This window comes from Amborella trichopoda, chromosome 7, assembly GCF_054954075.1.
Source record: "Amborella trichopoda isolate Santa Cruz 75 chromosome 7, AtrichopodaSantaCruz75HAP2 v2.0, whole genome shotgun sequence".
NCBI classification, from domain to species: domain Eukaryota; kingdom Viridiplantae; phylum Streptophyta; class Magnoliopsida; order Amborellales; family Amborellaceae; genus Amborella; species Amborella trichopoda.
The window spans coordinates 4,219,685-4,240,925 of NC_142342.1; the positions used below are offsets into that span (position 1 = coordinate 4,219,685).

Genomic DNA, 21,241 nt, shown 5'->3' on the forward strand with positions numbered 1-21,241 from the left:
ATTTAAATATAAAAATATAGGAAGAAAAATAAGAGTCCTATATTTAAAAAACCATGGTCGATGTCTTGTGACTAACCGAATCCGGTGTTCGGATCCGAGTTTGGACCTTTCATTACTTTACAAAAGACAAGGGCCCATAGACAAAGTGCTTATGATATGGTCAGGGATTTATAAAGAGGGTGGTACAGATTTTATTGTCCCTCACCTTGGACATTGAGGGGATATATTATATAATTGAATCATTTTATGATTTACAATAACATGGATTTCTCCTAAAATGAAAAGGTTTAGTAGTCCTTTAACGTTGGCAAAGTAGGAATGCTACCGAATAAGTATGATGTTTGGTTTAATCAAAACCGTTTTGAAAATCGATCGAGCTGGCTGAATAATATTTAAAATAAAAATATAAAATTATAAAATATAAAATTATAAAATATCTCAAAATTTTGACCAATTTTGTTTAGCCGGTTTCATCGCTCAAAATTGATTGGTTTGACTAACCTAAATTGGCTAGACATTCATTTTGGCCAATTTTCGACTAAATCCATTTCTTGCTTTAAAGCACACATACCAATGTGCTAGCCGATGGCTGGACCACTAATTCCGTTGTAGACATATGGTTTGGACATAGTCTTCTTTTTTCAATAATTATTTTCCAAACGATTAGGGGTGGCAACGGTAGCGAACCTAAATTCCTCGGACCCATATCCGAAAATATAGTATGGGGCCATTAACCAGAACTGGATTTGACCCAAAAATTAAAATATCTATATATTTAAATATGTTTTATATATTAGGACCCGAAAAATATAACCTTAACTCGGACCCAATCTCAAATAGTATTCGGGTCCTAGATTTGGACCCAGACCCGATCTATAAGGTCCAAGTTTTTGACTCGTACCCGGACCTGGATCGGATCTACCCTCAGGTCCCGGGTGGTCCATTGCAACCCTTGGACTGATATTAGTCAAATGAGTGCTGAAATGAACAGCATGCCCCCCGAAATCTTCTGGCATTTTAAATCCAAAATAAAATTATGTCATCTTGTTAAATGATTGGGAGTGAAAGGGTCATTTGTAAATTATGAATCCTGCTTTGCGCTCCCACTAAACAATTCTCGAACCATATAGTTACAAGTGTCATTTATGGAAGCACCAAATTCAGTAAATGAAACGGGCGTCAGCTCGTAATTCTTCCACGCAATTCAAACCCTAATTTTTCCCTCACTAAACTCTCGCTCTTTGTCTTTCTTTTCAGTCACTACAGTGTTTCTCTCTCTCTAAATTCAATTCGGATCTCCATCATATGCCCTCGACTTGAGACGGAGTGGCAAACAAAATAAAAAAGCTTTTTGCTCTTCTAAAATCTGATAAATTGAAGGTTTAAATATCGGAATTTCTCTTCTGATCGATATCATATGGTTTTGTCTGTCTCAATAGATATGAAAATTACTCGGTAACATTTATATTCACGGAGAAACCCTAGATTTTGTTCAAAAGGAGTTAAAAATTGCAGAGTTTTGATTCTGATCGAAAATTCTAGGATTGGGAGACCTGGTACTTCTCGAAAGGGATTGCAAAATTTAGAATTATCAGTAGAAAATGGTTAGTGGACACCTTTTCCATTGTACAAAGCACTCATGGCCAGCTGAGGAGTATGTCCCTCGGCCAACATTACAGCTGGTGAGTTTTCCATTACTAACCATGTAAATGTCTTCTATTTTGAGAGAATTAGATTAAATCTAGGATTTTTGAACAATTATTTATTGAGAAATTGGCTCTTGTCTTGAAAAGATTTTGTGAATTTTCAATTTTAAAAAGTGGGATTTTCTACTTTCGTTCTTAAATTTTGGTGTTTATAATCTGGAAGTATTTTAAGTTTTTGATATCTGAATTAGAGAATCACTTGCATTTTCCTTTTTGGCATGTGAAGATCTAAATTCGGGATAAATATAAAATAAGAGTCTCCAATGTAATTGCCCGTGGGTGTAAAATTCTATTTAATTTCTGTGAAAAGCTGCTGATGTATGAGACTGGAAGCCCTTACTGGGATTTACGGGGACACTGATATTTGTATCATGTATCACATTTTTTGGACAGTGAACTTTTAGCTTTTTAAAAGTCTGTGCATTTTTATTTATGGATTGGAACATTCAGTTTGGCCTTCTTCATTGTATCTTTGATCGATTTTGTTTCTTTTTGTAAATTGTATCTTTTGAAGGTTGAAATTTTTACTTTTTAGGAGATGTTTTAGCTCAAATGTATCTTTTGATATGCTTTTAGGACAAAAACAGTTAGGATGACCTTTCAGGGAGTTCTCAGGCTTTTGATGGTCGAAATACAAGCCAATTCAATTTTCTCAAACCACAAGCCAAATTTTCTGCATGAATTATGGTAATTCTAGGTTGTGCTTGAGTTTGATTGGCCAAAACTTGAAGTTTAGCTTTTTTTTTTTTTTTTTTTTTTTTTTTTTTGGGGAAAGATCAAATTCTGCTTTTCCTGGAATTATATATTGTATTTTTATTTAATTTAATGTGAATTAAGTTGTTGTTTACTGGATTGTCTTCTATGGTCACATCATATGTTTGATCTTTTTGCTAATTTAAAGGGTTTATATTTAATGGTGTTCTTTGATCACCTTTTCGGTGAGTTCCTCCAAATTAAATAGTTCTAGATTTCGTTTATCTGAATGAGTAATGTGTGTTACCAATTAAAAATTAAAAAGTTTAATGGGGAGTATCCTCAGTTGCAGTAATTATAATTGTTCTCATGCTCTCTGTTCTCCTTCGATACCATTTTGCAGTTAGAATCTGATTATGCTGCTCCACCTAGATATGCTTGGCGGAGAAGACTCAACAGCCATGCAAATTTGTTGAAAGAGTTTAGTGTTACATTTATGGAAGCTTTGAAAATGGTATGGGTGCTCTACTGATAAACATGCACATGTAAATATTTGTATATGTATTGTGCAACATACCATCGTGAATTTATGATCAACACATTATGTTTACCTAATATTCCTCTAACCCAGTTTGCAAAATGAGAATTGGTACAGATTCGACTTGGTGTGCGACTATGGAGCTATGTAAGAGAAGAAGCTTCTCATGGAAGAGTATGTAACAGTCCTATCTTGCATCCCTTTAACATATGCTATTATAGTTTAAGCTCCGACTGATAGTGTTATTAATGGCAGAAAGCACCCATTGATCCATTTACTCGAGAAAGTTGCAAACCTTCGGCATCTCTAGGGGTTCCACTTGGAGGAATGGGGTATGCTGTTTTCTATAATTTGTATGAAACTTTTTTCTTTTCTATTGGTTTTGGAAGTTTGTTACATTGTTTTGATGTGTCTATATCTTGGGTAGACTGAGAATTGAGTACTCTAATTCGGTTCGCATGTTGTGAGATTGCATCTTTTAATAAGCTAAAAATTCCACTTCTCTAGTTTTGAACTTAAGTGTGCTACTACAAATACTTTGGTGTAAAGTGCAGAAGTGGCAGCATATCTAGAGGCTTTAGGGGGGAATTCAGACATTGGCAGATAAGTCCTGGTTTGCATGAACCATCTCCAGTCATGGCGAATCAGTTTTCAGTAAATTTCTACACATTGCCTCTTTTCTTTTTATAAATATTTGTATCTTTTGGCTTGTAATGTGTTGGTTCAATGAGTTTACAATATGTGCCTTATTACATGGTGCTTATACATCTTTTCCTGGTTTCCATTTTAGGTTGGGGTTACATTTTAAGTTGTCCTTTTCCTTTAGTAGATTTCAATTTATCAAAGAACCAAAAACTTGCTCTTTCTTAGTCTTCATACATTTACATAATTGCAGATCTTCATTTCTCGAGATGGTGGAAATAAGAAGTATGCTTCTGTCCTATCACCTGGAGAACATGAGGGGATTGGGTAAGCACAGTTCTTTATTGGTCCATTCATTTTGTAGGTTGTTAAACTTTAAATGACCGGATTGTTAGAAGCGTTGGTTATGGGACCACTTGAAAGTAGATATATATTGCTTCTTTTTGGCAGGAAACTGGGTGATCAGGGCATATCATCATGGGGATGGAATTTGAGTGGTCAACATTCAACATATCATGCATTATTTCCCAGAGCATGGACAATATATGATGGTATGTTATCTGATCTTCTTAGTTGCTACAATGTTTATTACTATGATGGTAATAGCTGCATTGTGATTCAAATAGAAAATGGTAATATCTGCATTGTGATTCAAATATTCTATTTGTATTATCTATCTTTCAGGAGAACCTGATCCAGAGCTGAAAATTTCTTGTCGCCAAATCTCACCATTCATACCCAGAAACTACCAAGAAAGCAGTCTTCCTACTTCTGTTTTTGTATATACTGTAAGAAAACTACTCAATACCTCAGGTAGTATTAGGTAGGAACTCAATATGTAGATACTAAAAGGGAAGATATCCTCTGAAGAAATTGCTACTTGAACTGTATTTTTTGTGGTTGCACCAAACAATATGGGAGGAAATTCTAGCCTTATGGTGTTTTTAATAACCCCCCCATGTTTTGGTTGGTTACAGCAAACACATGGATGCAATCCTCCTCCGCTAACTACAATGGAAGTTTTATGTTTTTGCATCTTATGAAACGGGTTGTGTGGCTTTCAATGTGGTCTTTTTTGTGGGCAAAGTGTATTCTTGTGCCCCTTAGTTGCTTTAAGCCAAACTCATACTACCAACCATCTGTTATGTAGTGGTATTTTCTACTCTGTCTACTGCCTGCTTATCTTTCTGTAAACAAATTTTTTGCCAAGATATTGTTATCTTGATTGGTGATATAACATTTTAGCTTTTCTTCAAGGATGGCCGAGCGATAAGGTGTTCAATAGGCTTTGATGTTTTTCTTGGAAATGCCTTGCATGATTTTAAAATCACTCTTTTATGAAAGACTATTAAAGGGAATTTATTATTATTGGATGAGATTATGCCTTCCTGCGGCAGCAAATTGGACATTTTCTCCCTGGATAGGAGTATATTTAGGAGTATATTTTTTACCCCAAATTTTGGGATGTAACCTAGTCGACCTAGAGATCGACCAAAACGAGAAAGGAATGCACACTCTTGAAGTGGCTGAAAAAATAATGCCTTACAATTGCACACAGATGGTTCATTTTTTGGATGGTCAAATCTAGGTGCTCAACAGCTCTAGGTGCTCAACAGCTCAAATCTCTCTCTCTCTCTCTCTCTCTCTCTCTCTCTCTCTCTCTCTCTCTCTCTCTCTCTCTCTCTCTCTCTCTCTCTCTCTGTATGTGTGGTGAAATTACTCATGTGGTGAGTCTTGAGGTCGTTAGTGGGTCTATCAAAAAGTTCTCGTTAGTGGGTCTATCAAAAAGTTCTCCTGAGTGGGTCTTTCGCCTGAGGGAGGTAGTCCACAGTTTGTTCCTATGAACGCATAGCAGACAAGCCATATTATCACCACCATAATCATCATCATGATCATCATCATTGTTATTATTTGGAAAATTGTACTTTAAGAGGTTATCAATCTCTCAGCTGTTAATGTCAGTTATCAACCCTTATGTGAAAAAAAGAGCAAAAGGTTGTATGGTGTCTGTCATGCTTCATTGTTTCCTCATGTTTGGTGTTCTCTGATGTAATTACTGAATGTTTTTCTCTTATTGTAGTTGGTTAATACTGGGAAGGAGAGGGCAAAAGTCAGCCTGCTTTTTACTTGGGCGGTAACATTCAGACCTATGGCTTCATTTTAGCAATTTAACAAGAAATATGTATGCCCAGTTTTCTTGCAATTGTTACATTTTGCCCTTCTGGTTTGTGTATTGCACAGAACTCTATTGGTATCCCGAATCTCTCAGGGGGTCATGTCAATGAACCATTTACGTGAGTATTGGATAACTTATTTGATTTCTATGAGTGATATATAACTAATTTATGGCTTGTTGTTAAATATTATTGAATGTTTCCTCTATTTCTCTTCTGTAGAAGCGATGATGGAGTGTCCGGAGTACTGCTACATCACAAGCAAGTTGTCAACCCTTGATTGCTCTAATATGACGGTTGGTTTGCAGATTTCCCTTAGGTCTTGTCTTGAGACGCCGGAAACTGCCAACCCAATTCTTTCTACATTTACCGATTCCAAAGGGTTTTGCAAGTGTAGAATTATGAATTTTTGGGTGTTGGAATTCTCTTTCTGGCTATTAGAAACTGTGTTTAGGATTGTCGGAAGTTGCTTGGTGTTATTATAGCTTTCTGTTCTTAAAAATTTTTCAAGATCATTTTATTTTTCCATCACAAAATGATGTTAGTTAAGGACGCATCAATTTTTTGTATTCTTGTGGTTGTTGCTAATAATGCCAGATATACACAGAACGGCAAAGGATAATCCTCCTGTTACTTTTGCCATTGCTGCTTGTCAGACCCAGAATGTCAATGTAACTGTTTTACCATCCTTTGGGATCTCTGATGGAGGTTGCATATCTGCTAAGGAAACGTGGGGAACCATGATGCAGGTAGCTGCAGCCTTGGCCATAATCACTATTCCATGTGATATTTCTATTCTACTAAAATTCCATTATACATATTTGTGAGGGAAACCATCTTAAAATCTCAGTGATTTTGTGTCTTCTCCTAATGTGTTATATATGTCAAATTATCTTGGTTGTGTTCTTAATGGGCTAGTTATTGTTTCTGTTAAAAGACATCCTTAAGGGAGGCTTCTTGTTTATATAAGCATTTTGTTATTCTATACTGTTAGACATTCATAAGTCTCACATTCTTTGGCCATTTTTGTACACTTATATTCATGTTTCTTATGTTAAGGAAGGAAGTTTTGATGAAGGAAATTTCAGTTCTGGCCCTAGCATGCCTTCTCTACCTGGAGAGACCGTTTGTGCTGCAGTTTCTGCCTCTGCCTGGGTGGAACCTCATGGAAAGTGCACTGTGGCTTTTGGGCTAGCATGGACGTCTCCATTTGTTAAGTTTCTCAAAGGGAGTACATATCGCAGGTAATGCATTCTCTTAATGCCTGCCATCGCCTGCTTAGATTCAGTTTGTTTTTTGAATCTGAGGGAATATATAATCTTGTTTTAATTATTTTATAACATTCATTTTTCTTTTCATTTGATTGGTTTAAATGACCTATATGAACATGTTGATGGTATTTTAAGCCCATGTTAAAGATTTACTTTTCAATTGAAGGAATGCCCTTGAAAATATTAATGTCTTATGTCTGTTTAATTGCCTCCATTTCAGGAGGTACACTAAGTTCTATGGCACTTCTGAGAGATCAGCAGTAAAATTGGTGCATGATGCTTTGATGAGTATGTACATTGGCTTGTTGCTTCTTTTGGGGACTCAGAGGCTGTTATTTGTTTATGATTGTCATGATTTTGCTGGTTTATCAGATTACGTGAATCTTTGATACTTACCCATCTTGCTGATATGCTTGCAGATTATAATCTGTGGGAGGAGGAAATTGAAAAATGGCAAAATCCTATTCTCAGGGATGAAAGACTTCCAGAATGGTAATTATTTCACTGGACTTTATTTCTTTGTCAACTAGGATAGAGTGGTTCAATAACTATCTTCAGAAGTTCGAACATTCATGAGGTTGAAATAATCTGATTTTTTTTTTTCTCAGGTACAAATTCACTTTATTTAATGAGCTGTATTTTCTTGTTGCCGGTGGGCCAGTTTGGATAGGTGCACATCTTTTCATATGCTATTCTCTTTTCTTCTTTTTTTTATATTCATGAAATCCAAAATCTTCTTCTTCTAGAATAGGCTTTTGTTTTATATGATGAGCCATTTCTTTAACTTGTTCTTAAAAATTGTATACGATGTGCCTTTTGTGTGTGATAGAAAGATGCAATCATGAGTTTTTTCTAGTGCTTTTTGTAAAAACAGTAGGCTATTATTACATACGAGGTTCATCATTGATGATCACGTTAGCCAGCTCACTATTCAGGATTTTGTAGCTGGGAATTATTAAGGAATGTACTATTATTTGTTTGAAACAATAGACCCATAGAATGAGTGTAGCGAAGATGAAGATGTTGAGATAGATGAGTGGCAAGACAAGAAGGGATAGAATTCGTAATGAATCCATTCCAGAGAATTTAGACGTGGCACCAAATGGCGATAAAATGAGAGAGAGTAGACTTAGGTAGGCTGGCCATGAATGGCGCTGACCAAGTACAACACTTGCTAGGATGTGCAAATTAGTTCAAGTAGAGGGACTGAAAAGGATAAGGGGTAAGCCCAAAAAGACGTGGTTGGAAGTAGTCCGAAAAGATATGGAGACTTATGGCCTCATGGAGGATATGGCCTTCAATAGAGCAGAATGGAGAACCATGATTCATGTAGCCGATCCCAATTAATTGGGAAGAAGCTAAAATGATGATGATGATGATTATTGTTATTATTATTTGTTTGAAAAATAGTTTTGGCTAGCTGGCTTAGCCTTAACTTCTACTTGCCCCACATTACTGTCGTTCTCTGATTTCTGGTGTCCAAACATTGCTACTTCTTTGGGTGTCAACGAGTTGAAAAGTAGATCAGTTATGGCAGGTTATTTGTTGGTAACGAGTCATATTTAGTGCGGATACTTTGGGGTGCTTCAGCTAAAACTTCATCTGCTCATTTACATGCAAATAATTTTTACTAAATTTGGAGACTGTTAATTGCCTATCTAGGAAGTATCAGGGTAACTTTCTATTGAGTGATGGTTCTTGCAAACTTTAACCTTCTGATGTACATTGAAAGAGTCACGTCTAAGTTGTAGCTAGGGAACTAGGGATAAAATTTAATTGTGGTTTATTTTGTCCTTGCATACATTTTTATGCCTATCATTAAGAAAGTCTTTGAGGTTCATCATGGGTTTGCTTCGATTATTATGCCTTGTAAAGAGACGATTTTGGAGTTTAGATTGCTTTGAGGAAGGGGCAGTGGAATTTTTGAGTGAAATAGAATTCAAAAATAAAAATAAATATTTTGGAAAGGAGAACATTTATAAAAAATAAAAAATTGAAAGAAATTTGTAATGTTCTCACATGCAATTGTTGACTTATCCACTCACATTTCATGCAATATACTTGTGCGATCCATGTTGATTGCTTACATGATTCTGTAAAAAATATAAAAAAAGGTTATCAAATTATTCACAAGAACCATAAATAGAAAGATATTCACGACCATTTCACATGAACCTTTGAAAATATAAACTTAACCATTCATCCTTGATACGGGCAAAGTAAAGATCTTACAACTTCAAGCAGTTAAGCTACCTTAGATTTTTTATTTTTTTTCCCTTTTGATTTGATCCAGCTCATCTCAATTCCTCCTCTAGAACCCATGGCATCACCTCAAGAAATTGACTATTCCTTCCACGAACGGCTGACTAGTAAAATCAGTTGGATACCATATGTTATATACTTCCTGTTTTATTCTTGAGTATTTTGTGAGCATATTTACTTGGATGATAAATGCAGGCATGCAATTTGTATTTCTCTCTTTAGAATGTGTTACTTGGTGAAAAAAAAGAAGCAGCAGCATGTGTTAGTGCATATTGTCAATATGGGGTGGTGTGCATTACCTAATCTTTCTTTGATGTGATGTCCTTAAAATCCTGTGAGAGGTCTTTTGTTTTTTCCGAATATGTTAGTAGCATTTGATTTCTTATTAGTCCTTATAAGTGTTCTGTAACCATTGTTACTTAATGTCCTCAGATACTGATTATATACCTTCAGATGATAAGTCGAACACCTGTTCTTCTGCTGAAAAACCTAGAACAGAGATCAAGGGTGTGACTGTGAAAGTTGCCACAGAAAATGGGGAACCAACTCCTGCAGTTGAAGTTCATAGTGACAGCCAGAGCAATTTTATGGACATAAATAAACCCATTGACAGTTCAGTCGATGGTGGAGAAGTTAAAGTGAGCGGACCGTTGGACAATCATGGTTCATCCACTCAGGAAGGCAAAACTAATCATGGTCATGGATATAATTCACAGAATCCTCATTTGCAAAATTCAGACGATAATGTTGGGCGTTTTCTATACTTAGAAGGAATAGAGTACATCATGTGGTGCACGTATGATGTGCACTTCTATGCCTCAATTGCTCTCTTGGATCTTTTCCCTAAGATTGAGTTGAGTATACAACGAGACTTCGCAAGGGCTGTTTTAAGTGAGGATAGAAGAAAAGTAAAATTTCTTGCTGAGGGAAACTGGGGGATCCGCAAAATCAGAGGTGCAGTTCCTCATGATTTGGGCACCCATGACCCTTGGCATGAGATGAATGCATATAATATACATGACACTAGTAAATGGAAGGATCTTAACCCAAAGTTTGTTCTTCAAGTATATAGAGATCTTGCTGCAACTGGTGATATGGCCTTCGCAAGAGATGTATGGCCAGCAGTATGTGCTGCAATGGAATATATGGAGCAGTTTGATAGAGACGGAGATGGCCTAATCGAGAATGATGGGTTCCCAGATCAAACCTATGATACTTGGACAGTTCATGGTGTCAGTGCATATTGTGGATGCCTATGGCTTGCTGCCCTTCAAGCTGCAGCTGCGATGGCGGTTCGTCTTGGCTGCAGGGCCTATGCTGAGAAGTACAAAAACCAACTGCATAGGGCTAAAACTGCTTTTGAAGCAAAATTGTGGAATGGATCATACTTCAATTATGATACTGGGTCGAGTAGCAATGGCAAGTCCATACAGGCTGATCAATTGGCTGGACAATGGTATACTTTCGGATCGGGTTTGCCTTGCCTCTTTGATGAAGCCAAGATTAGAAGCGCTCTCCAAAAAATATATGATTACAATGTGATGAGAGTTAAAGGAGGGCGAATGGGTGCGGTCAATGGGATGAGCCCAGATGGAAAGGTTGATGTTACTTGCATGCAGTCTCGTGAGATATGGACCGGAGTCACATATAGTGTTGCAGCAACTATGATCCATGCTGGATTGGAACACCAGGGCTTCACTACTGCAGAGGGTATATTTCGTGCAGGATGGTCTGAGGATGGATACGGGTGAGTTCCTTAACCCATAGTTTCTTTTCTAGAATTAGTTTCTTTTTCTGGGATGTTTCTTTATTCCTTTCTCAGTCTCTCACACGCGCACACGTGTGTCCAAGCACACGTGCGAGCGTGCCCCACGCACACTCACACACATAACACATGACACGCACATGCGAGCGTGCCCCACGCACGCTCACACACACACGTAACACATGACACACGCACGTGCGAGAGTGCCCCCTCACACAATCACACACGTGCGAGAGTGCCCCCTCACACACTCACACACGCACACGTATGTCCGAGCACACGTGCAAGCGTGCCCCCGCACACACTCACACGCGCACACGTGTGTCCGAGCACACGTGCGAGCGTGCCCCACGCACACTCACACACATAACACATGACACGCACATGCGAGCGTGCCCCACGCACGCTCACACACACACGTAACACATGACACACGCACGTGCGAGAGTGCCCCTTCACACACTCACACACGCACACGTGTGTCTGAGCGCACGTGCGAGCTGCCCCACGCGCACTCACACGCGTGTTCGAGCGCACGTGCAAGCGTGCCCCCTCGCACACTCACACGCTGATCACTGGAACTGGCCACTAACCACACATGGATTTGACTTGGTGATCTGGAATAGCAATTGATTTCATTGTTACGTGATTTGCCTTTGTTCTTGTACCAGTCTCTGAGGAACTATCCACTAAATTTATAAATGGCGTTGCAAATGGACTTTGATTAAAAAAAATTTAAGTGTTAGTCAATTAGGCTGTTCCTTAATAGTGTCTTCTATTGTTTCAAATGATTGTTAATTCTATTGATTTAGGGAAGATGCACGTCATGCAAGGTGTACATCTTTCCCCTTCATCTGAAATATATGTTGTGTTGCTTTTTCTGGGATTCCATGTATCCAGGTTCAGTCTGGTTGAATTCCACTCTAAAACTGGGAATATGTTCATTTACTGAAATATTTGAATGTAGACTATGGATTAGTACATGGTTAAGCTCATTAATTAGAGTGGAATAATTTAATATCAAATTTACTGCTGCACCTAATGTGTGCTTTTGTTTCCATTTCTTGTTCCTTTTTAGTAATTACATATTCAATTTACTAATCGTTTTTGGGTTGCATGTTATTAGCTACTGTCTTAACTGAAAATTATTTTGTTTCCATGTAATTAAATTCCTAATTATATCCACTTTTTTATTTCTGATTTACTATTCCATTTTGGTTTCCAATGTCATTAGTTACTGGTTCCAAACCCCAGAAGCGTGGACAATTGATGGTCACTATCGATCAGTCATTTACATGCGTCCCCTTGCCATATGGGCTATGCAGTGGGCTCTATCTTCACCAAGAGCAATATTGGAAGCCCCGAAATTGAACTTGATGGATCGAATCCTCATCTCTCCTTATAGTATCAAACCTCCTACCGATTCACGTGTGCATAAGAAATCAACCGGGCGCCGGTGGTTTGGCAAGACCATCTTCCATTGCGAGTGTTGAATTGAGTAAGAAAATTTTGCACCTCTCTCTCTCTCTCTCATTCTCATTAGGGAGTGCATAAGAAAGCACCTTATCCAAATGCAAGTGTTGAATCTGTTTCTGTATAATTCTTTCACAATCCTCTCCCCATGATATCTTTCACTCTCTGGCGCAACCCCCCTGCCCCCCCCCCCCCGGTCCCCCCTCACCACTGCATGAATATCATGTCCATGGAGGGAATAATGCGCTCGTAATTTAGTAAGCACCCCCAGCAATGAGGATGCTTGGGTTCTGAGTAAATTTGGATGCTGAAAGGAATAAATGTTCCGGAATTGTTTAGCCCATCATTTGAGTATGAGAATGTGCCTTTGTGGGATTCCCCTTCATAATGGCTTCTTAACTTTATGTGTATCTTAGTCCTTAATTCAATTTAGGTCAGCAGCTACAAGTGGCTTCTTTCTCCTGTTTTATTTGTCCTCCTCCTTTATAAGGGCTGATACCAAATAATTTTGGGCAGAACACTTAAAACTGTCAAGGGATGTTGTAAAGATATGTTTTTGATCCTTTGGCTGAGTTAATTGTTGAAATTTGTTGTTCAGAAAATCTTATCAAGTTCGTTAAAACTCTTATCAATTGGATTATTCTGTTGAATTTTGGCTCCAAAGGTACCTTTTTCTTTTCTTTGGAGAGAGAGCTTCTGCTGTGAGATGAATGGTGCATCTCTAAAATTCATGATCACTTGAACGATTAATACATGCTGTACTCATCCTGGTTTAGAAAGATATAGTCATATGAGTGTTATCAAAATATTGAAGCAGTCGATGCACCATTACGGGTGACAAGTGTTATCAGTTAGCGTCCACTTTGGCCGAAGAGGCCAAAATCGGCTTCAACCTCCATACTGAAGGACATCCTTCTTATGCGATATTAAAAATATCTTAGATGTTTTCCAGATAATGGTGATTCTTCGAGAAAATCACATTTCTATGTTATGTTTCTAAATGTTATTCTAAGTTCTTAAAAGGAATACCAGGAGGCTTCTTTCTTTTGCAGATGCTTTTCCTTTCCTAAACCAAACGGAAGCAGGTTTTGTTGCTGATCTAATTTGCGTTGGTTTGGTTTGGATGACCACTTAGATGGTAATGCTAGCCTGTATTTTCATCTATTTTTTCTAAGCCGTAAGAATATGGTGGTTGGTTGGTTGAAGAGAGAGCCACCTTTTCCACCAACTTCAGAAGCTGCTTCCATGGAGTCGCATGGAAGCTGTGACTTCATTGTATTTGTGCTATTTTGGAAGCTGCAGTTTTCAAAATAGCCCAAGTGCGTAACACTTCTTCCAAAACAGCATAACACTAGAACCATAGTATTGGAAGCTGTGGCACCAAACATCCTGGGGTTCAAGAATGTGATTTCAGGAATCTAATCCTACTTATGGGAAGAAAGCTTCTATTGGCGGTATCGATAATGAAAAATAAAATAAAAGAGCCGCTTGCCAAAAGCTTGGATATTGTTCAGATATCCAATGTTTTGTAGTATTGTTAAGATAAATAAATGGGATTCTATATTATGATATAAGACTATTCACTTTTGGTATAAAGAGGTCATAGCTATTGCATGTGAAATCTATAGTGTTAAATATTCGAGAAATTTTATATTGGACTTTGTATTCAATCAATGATACATTCTTAATCAGCCGATTCCAAATGTAGCAGTCAATAATAATTATGCCTTTGTTGTATGAAAAATAAATGGTCTTATTGTATATATTTTTTAAAAAAGTATTATTGTTTTGTTTCTGTTCATTAGTAGGATGGAGCAGTCCCCCATAACTCAGTACGGCTTGCGTTAGCAAACATCCCTGAATTTTATTATTTAACGAAGGTAGTCGATTTTATTATTTTATATAAGTGGGCAAAAGCAGTATTACGATCAATATGACCGAAACCATGCAGTCATGGTTGTGCTAATCAAGATGATGTGACCTCTTAATCGTGAATCCAACTCTCATTCGATCTCTGTTAACTTGTTGGATGGAAGTTGAAGAAATTTACTCCATTGCCGTTGCCAGATTAAGCCAACCTGAGAGAATACAGTGGTGCATGGGTCTTGTGGTTGCAGATATGCGTCCCTTCTTTATGATTTATTTTTCAAATGGATTTTGGACCTCATATTTTAAATACGGTTGAGCTTTCGTATAAGGTGTCCAATTTATACCATATAAGTGAGGTGCATTTCTAAATTTTTCCTGAAGATGCAGCTCTAGTGTGATGGCTTGGAAATTTATGTTCAATTTTAATCATAAAATTTCAAATTTCAAAATTGATGCAGATATCTATTACCAATTGAAGATTTTGAAAATAAATGGAGCAAATAATTTGTATTATTTTTAGGATTTGAAATTCTTTTTTTCTTTATATTTGTATAAGTCGTCGAGATGAAAAGCTTTTTTGACTTCTCTTTTCACCTTACTTTTATGGTATTGGGTTGCACCTTATATAAATTTTTTCCATATGTAATCTTTGACATGGAGATCACGTGTGTAAAAATAAAAGAATTTTAAAATCTAAAAAAATTTGAAGGAAATTTTTAAACCGTTAATTTTGCCCTTTATTGCAGCGATTATAACTCCACGACCATCTTTAAAGATTGATTTGTGATGTCTTAGGACACAAATGTGGTTATGCATCCCCTGACACAAACTACTTTTGCATCACTAAAAAAGTAAAATCTAAAGGGTGTGGTTTCTATAAGGTGGCAACCTTAAACAATCCAATTAAGGCGCGCTTTCAAATTTTATTATAATATATAAATATGATGTAAAAAATTTTTAGGATTATCTGAAAATCTATTTTCATATCTAATTATAAAATTTTAAACTTCAAAAATAGTTAAAATCAACGAGATTATAAACATATGAAAATCTTGAAAATGAACTGTCCAAGTAATAATGTGTTGCAAGATGCACTATTTTTAAAACTTAATTTTTTTTTATTGTTTCTTTTTTCATATTCATATATCTCAATGTCGATATGATAATGAGAGGGTTTTTCAACATTAAGACAATCCTTTCCAATGGATTTTTTAGGCGCATCTGTAATTCTACATTTGCAACCTTATATAAAAATTTTCGAAGTTTACTTTTAAGTTCAAGCTTCTCTTAATTATGCGAAAAGATTTCATGCTCCTGAGGGAGCATACTATCTATTTAACCTTTGGTAAAACCCAAATTACAAGTATTTCTAGGATCCGAAATTTTAGGGATGCAATAGTTCTATACTCAATAAACTCATGTTCTATACTAAAATAGAAATAATTTCTAACTTGCATTGTCTGTGGGCTTGGGATGTTTATATAAGGCGCCCTCCTTGTAATAGTAAGGCGTACTTTTGAATTTTGTCTTGGGGATGTAGTTTCACGTCCGAAACTTATGATCGCTTGAAAATGTATTTTCTTCGTGGTTATGAAATTTAAAAGTTAAAAAAAGTTACATATAAAGCAGATTTGTAAACACTTAAAAATGGATAGTCCAAATAACTTGTTACAAGAATTATTATTATTTAAAATTCTTTTTTTCTTCATAACCATAGATCTCAAGATCAAGATGAATGATCAGAGGGTTTTCTAATGTTGAAACACTCTTTTCTAGAGGATTTTTTAGATGCATCTTATTTTTAAATTTTTTTTCAAAAAAACAATGCATCAAGATTGAATAGAAACCATCTAATTTTTGAAGGGTGAGATCTAAGAGTTAGAAAATCCAATATTCAAATTTTCTTCTTTTGAATATAATCATGTTGTGAGAATAGTGTTAGGGTTGAGGTGGTTGTACCATTTGAGCCCCAGTTAAAAGTCATAACCTCTATTTTCACTAGTACTTTCAAAAACTTGACTCGTTCCAAATTGTGTAGGGGACTGCAATCTTCACTGATCTAGCCAAATAATAATAACAATAACAATAATAATAATACTACTAATAATAATAATCTTGTAATTTTTAGGTGGTTCAATATTGTAAAAAAAGAAAAATATTTTTAGGTGATTCCCAAAAAGTTCAAATAAAAAAAAAGGGATTACATACAATAAGACCATGTACCTTTGATGCAAGAAAGACACAACTACTTGTAACCATCCGATGTGAAATCTGATAGCTTAAGTATATCACAAAGTTTGAAATAATTTATTTTGATCAATAGAATAGATACAACCACCCAAATTTACATCCAATGATCAACATCAATTGTGACCATCTTCCCTAGTTAAATAAGTGTACCATATACTTACACATGAATATAATATACATGCTCATTTACTATGGTCGTCAGTCAGGATTAAAAAGCTTCCAGTCTTGGCCCATTTTAGGTCCAAACTTCCTGTAAAGGCTCCCATAGGAAACCACATTTGATTGTATAGATGCGTCGTTGGCTCACACCATAGTACCTTCTTCTTCTTTTCTTTTCTTTTCTTTTTTTTTTTTTTTTTTTTTTTTTGTTATTTAGTAGAGACATACCTCTACGTTTCAAATAATTTTAAGAGTTAGGTTTTTTAAGGTGCTAGTGAAGTGGTGTCAGTGGAATGAAAACTACAACGTAGATTTTTTGCCCAGGCGAATTGTATTTTTTATTAGATGCACCCACACCAAAATACAAAGATGCCCTGACAATTCTATACCCGACTTTTTCTTCTTTCATTTTCCTCTTTTATCTTCTCCTTCTACTTTACATATGTATTGACGGGGTCACTTCTACTTTACATATGTGTTGAAAGGGTGCAGTTTGCATACGGATGCATCCGTAGATGTAGAGCTAAGGTGCACCTTCAAATTTTATTATGGTATATAATTTTGGTGTAATTTTTTTTTTTAGATTATCTCAAAATATATATCTAATTATAAAATTTTAAATTTCAAAAATGGTTAAAATCAAGTAGATATATAAACATATGAAAATCTTGAAAATGGACGGTGTAGATAATATGTTGTAAAATGCACTATTTCTGAGACTTAAAATCTTTTTATTTTTCATAGTCATACATCTTGATGTCGATATGATCAATCAAAAGGTTTTTCAACATTAAAACTACCTTTTCCGATGGATTTTTGAGAGACATCCGTAGTTCTACATTATAAGGTAACATCCTCATATAAACTATTTTCGTATTGAAAATGATGTAAATGATCATTAATAAAAAAGGGTGGCAACCGGCAAGGCATAGGCCCCTTAGCCTACCCCTAGTCCTCATAGGGGTTGCTTAGGCCTGCCCCGGCCCTAACAGGGCCAAAGAGGCCGGTTTGACCCTTCCCTTGCCAAGGAAGGGCCGGGCTAATGAGGGCCAAATAAAATAAAATAAAAAGGAAACATAAAGAAAAAGAGGCTCGGGCGGGATATGGCCGAGACCAAGCCCAACACTACCTTCAAACTACATTTGCCCGGCCCTTGAGCCACATATCATGTCCCAAGCCCTAGTTTTTTAAGGTTGGGTTGACTGGGCCGGGTCAGGCCACCAGGCCCATTGCCAACCCTATAACTAGATTAAGCATAAATCATTTTAGCCTTAGCCAACCAGTTTTGAAAGTGTTAAAAAAAATGTAGTCAGGTCCTACTTGCTAGGATATGATCCCAAGTATCCATATCTGACTCATGCAAGTCCAAGTTGGGCTAGTTTAATAAGAAAAATTGAGATCACATGAAAATATAGGTGTGACTCGAATGATTCTTGGGTTTTTTTTTTACTTGATCATCTCACTTCTTACTTTCAGCGAACTCAAAATATCCCAATATGTTTTGATTCACTCTTTCGTTTTGGAGAGACATAATGGTGCTATAATTTGGAGCAAGGTTTGGAAAATCAGATTGGATTTAGTCCTACTTGATTCGGATCTTGTAATATATTGGGATTCGGCTGGTCCCAGAACTAAGGGTTTGGAACCGATTATGCCATAAGGAATGGGACTCAACCGGTTCTTATACTTTCAATTTTAAAATTTTTATGCTTTCAATTTTTAAATTTGTAATTTCTAAATTTAACTAAGGGGTCCTGAAATATATCGGGATTTGGTTGATCCCAGAACTAGGGGGTTTGGAATCGGTTAGGGGATTTGGAACCGGTTATGTCAGAAAGAACAGGACTGGACCGGTTCTTATGCTTTCAATTTTTAAATTTTTATGCTTTCAACCGGTTCTTATGCTTTCAATTTTTTAATTTTTATGCTTTCAATTTTTAAATGTGCAATTTCTAAATTTAACTAGGGGGTTTGGAACCAGTTATGTCACCGGTTCTTATGCTTTCAATTTTCAAATTTGCAATTTCTAACTATAACTAGGGGGTTTGGAACGGGACTCAACCGGTTCTTATGCTTTCAATTTTTAAATTTAACTAGGGGGTTTGGAACCGGTTATGTCACTGGTTCTTATGCTTTCAATTTTTAAATTTGCAATGTCACCGGTTCGGTGATCCACCAAAAAGCAACTCTCATTGTAAATGTCAAACCTCCTATGTGGTCCTTGGCTTCACAACGGCACACCAATTCCAAAATGGTCGATTTAGGTCCTTTTAAATGGGCATATGCTTTTACATTTTTTCGATGCGGGACAATTCTCCTTTTTAGACAAGCTCAACCTTCACTACCATTTTCTTTTTTACATGTCTTCCTTTTAACATCCAAACTTTTGTATCAACATGTTCCATAGCATAGCATTTATTCCACCATCTTTATATGTCTGTACTTGCACAATTATTGAGATGTATTTACTTAACACCTTCTAAAATTTAATTATTGTTAAAGTTTTGCCTCGCTTCTACTTTTGAAGGGGAAATTTTGGGTTTGCCCCAATGACTTGTGTAACAATTCTTCGTTTGTCGAACATGTCATTGCGTTGGGGTGAATGAACTTCGTCTAATAAACAAGTGAATAATATTAGGCTATTATCTCAGAAGGGTTAAAAGGAAAAATATAATATTAGTTCATGGGATATTAAACCAATATTAATACTAGTTTATTGAATTTTTTTTTTTAAAAAATACTAGCTTATAAGACATTTTTTTAAAAAAATAACACTAGCTCATACCACTTTAGAATCTATTTTCAAATTGTTTTATCAATTATTCTATATTGCACGTATGAATTTATTATTTATTTTTCTAATTTTATTAAAACATGATTGCAAATTTATGTTTCTAAATTCTATATTTTTGTCTATACTAATTATTATACATTAGATTTATTTAGTTATGAGGGTCATACCCCTGTTATCTCTCTATTAAATTAAACGGAAAGCTTTCTATGCTTCCCCTACAACATAAAACTTATATACTTCCCCTTATCCATCCGTCCATTCTAAATGGAGGGCTAAGATTGCCCCAATCACAATGTCACGTCTCTACACTATTTTATTTTTAAATTTTTTTTCTATAAACTATTTTGATACCAAATTTTGGACGTTCAATCCTCTATTAAACTCGCACTAACAAAAAATATTTTCAATAAAATAAAATGACCAAAATACCCTTGAAATTTTCAAGGGGTATTTTGGTCATTATATTTTATCAAAAAAATATTTTAATATTTTTTATAGGTGTGCCCCATGAGAAAATGGCATGTACCAAATTTCATATTCATACAATTTGTATAAAAAAACTAAAAACAAAATACTTTGAGACGTCGGATCTAAGATCAAATGGTGAGTGGCTCTCTTGATCAAAATTTGATGGCTGGATGGTAGAGGGAGCATAAATCTTCTATGTTGTAGGGGAAGTATAGAAACCTTCCCTTAAATTAAAAGGTCCAAAACTATTATACATTTCCTCTCTTTTTCACTATGCATTTGAGTTAGAGAGATCCATTCTTTTACGGTGATTTGCATTTAAAATTTCATTTAACTATGAATTAAATATCTATATCTATACTACATTATAAAGCCAGAATTAAGGGGTTTGCTAAAAAAAATGTAGAAATGGGTGACATTGAAATAGGGGTATAGAGAGAATTTATAGTATTGAGGATAAGTCTATGTAGATATATTTCTATTTTATGTATCTATGTGAGCTCCTATTTAACCTAAAAGATATGGTCAGATGGTCTATGTTACAGATCCTCAATTATCTCCACCTAATCTTCTCAAACAGTTTCCTAAAATTTCTCTTACCCTAAATTTGGAAAAATAGACATGTCCCCCATTAATTTTCATCAATTATCACCACATAACTCTCTTGATATTTGATGCCGACCCCATTTTTGGGATAGATGATCCGGGTCACCTGTCCAGTTTTTCAAACTTTGTTTGGGAGGAAAAGTGTTTTGCATGAGGGGATGCAGGTCCACATATGTGTCCTTGCTGCATCAAACATCTATCCCACAAATGGATGAGGAAAAAGGTGGTACCAACTTAAAATGAATGCTATACAAAATAGGTGAAAAATATATATTAATTTTTAGATTTAAAAATTATTATCTCTCCTTATATTCATGCTCACCATTGTGGAGATTCAACCTCTAAATGTTTTTAATCCAAAATCCATCTCTATCAGCAGTTTTGAATAAATCATATACATAGATGAATTGAGAATCACGAAAACCTCATCCCATTTTTGAAAGAAGAAAGCTTATATAGAACTGAGGCTATAAACAATCAAATTAGAACCTACCTTAAAAATTGACTAGAAGAGGTTGTTTTGATGCCGAAATATCCTCAAATTGATCATTTCGACATTAAGATGCATGGA

At 35.8% G+C, this 21,241-nt stretch overlaps 1 protein-coding gene across 5 annotated transcripts; it reads left to right on the forward strand.

The window, feature by feature from the left end:
• The first annotated feature begins 1,112 nt into the window (after positions 1-1,112).
• LOC18447240 (Beta-glucosidase, GBA2 type family protein) lies at positions 1,113-13,126 on the forward strand. Of its 5 annotated transcripts, none has more exons than XM_006857341.4 (18): positions 1,113-1,682; positions 2,803-2,913; positions 3,055-3,111; positions 3,193-3,269; positions 3,492-3,591; positions 3,833-3,906; positions 4,030-4,130; positions 4,264-4,367; positions 5,660-5,713; positions 5,821-5,873; positions 5,976-6,014; positions 6,361-6,502; positions 6,813-6,997; positions 7,245-7,312; positions 7,444-7,516; positions 7,633-7,694; positions 9,719-11,033; positions 12,286-13,126. In XM_006857341.4, the coding sequence occupies exons 1-18, from the start codon at positions 1,602-1,604 to the stop codon at positions 12,542-12,544; spliced, it is 2,955 nt and encodes a 984-aa protein (XP_006857403.1). In that variant the 5' UTR covers positions 1,113-1,601; the 3' UTR covers positions 12,545-13,126. The 5 variants fall into 5 exon arrangements, with proteins under 5 accessions (XP_006857403.1, XP_088728512.1, XP_088728513.1 ...); XM_088872386.1 differs by having other exon boundaries at positions 1,114-1,682; positions 5,976-6,049; positions 6,410-6,502; XM_088872387.1 differs by having other exon boundaries at positions 1,114-1,682; positions 5,976-6,049; positions 6,410-6,502; positions 9,740-11,033.
• The last annotated feature ends 8,115 nt before the right edge of the window (positions 13,127-21,241 follow it).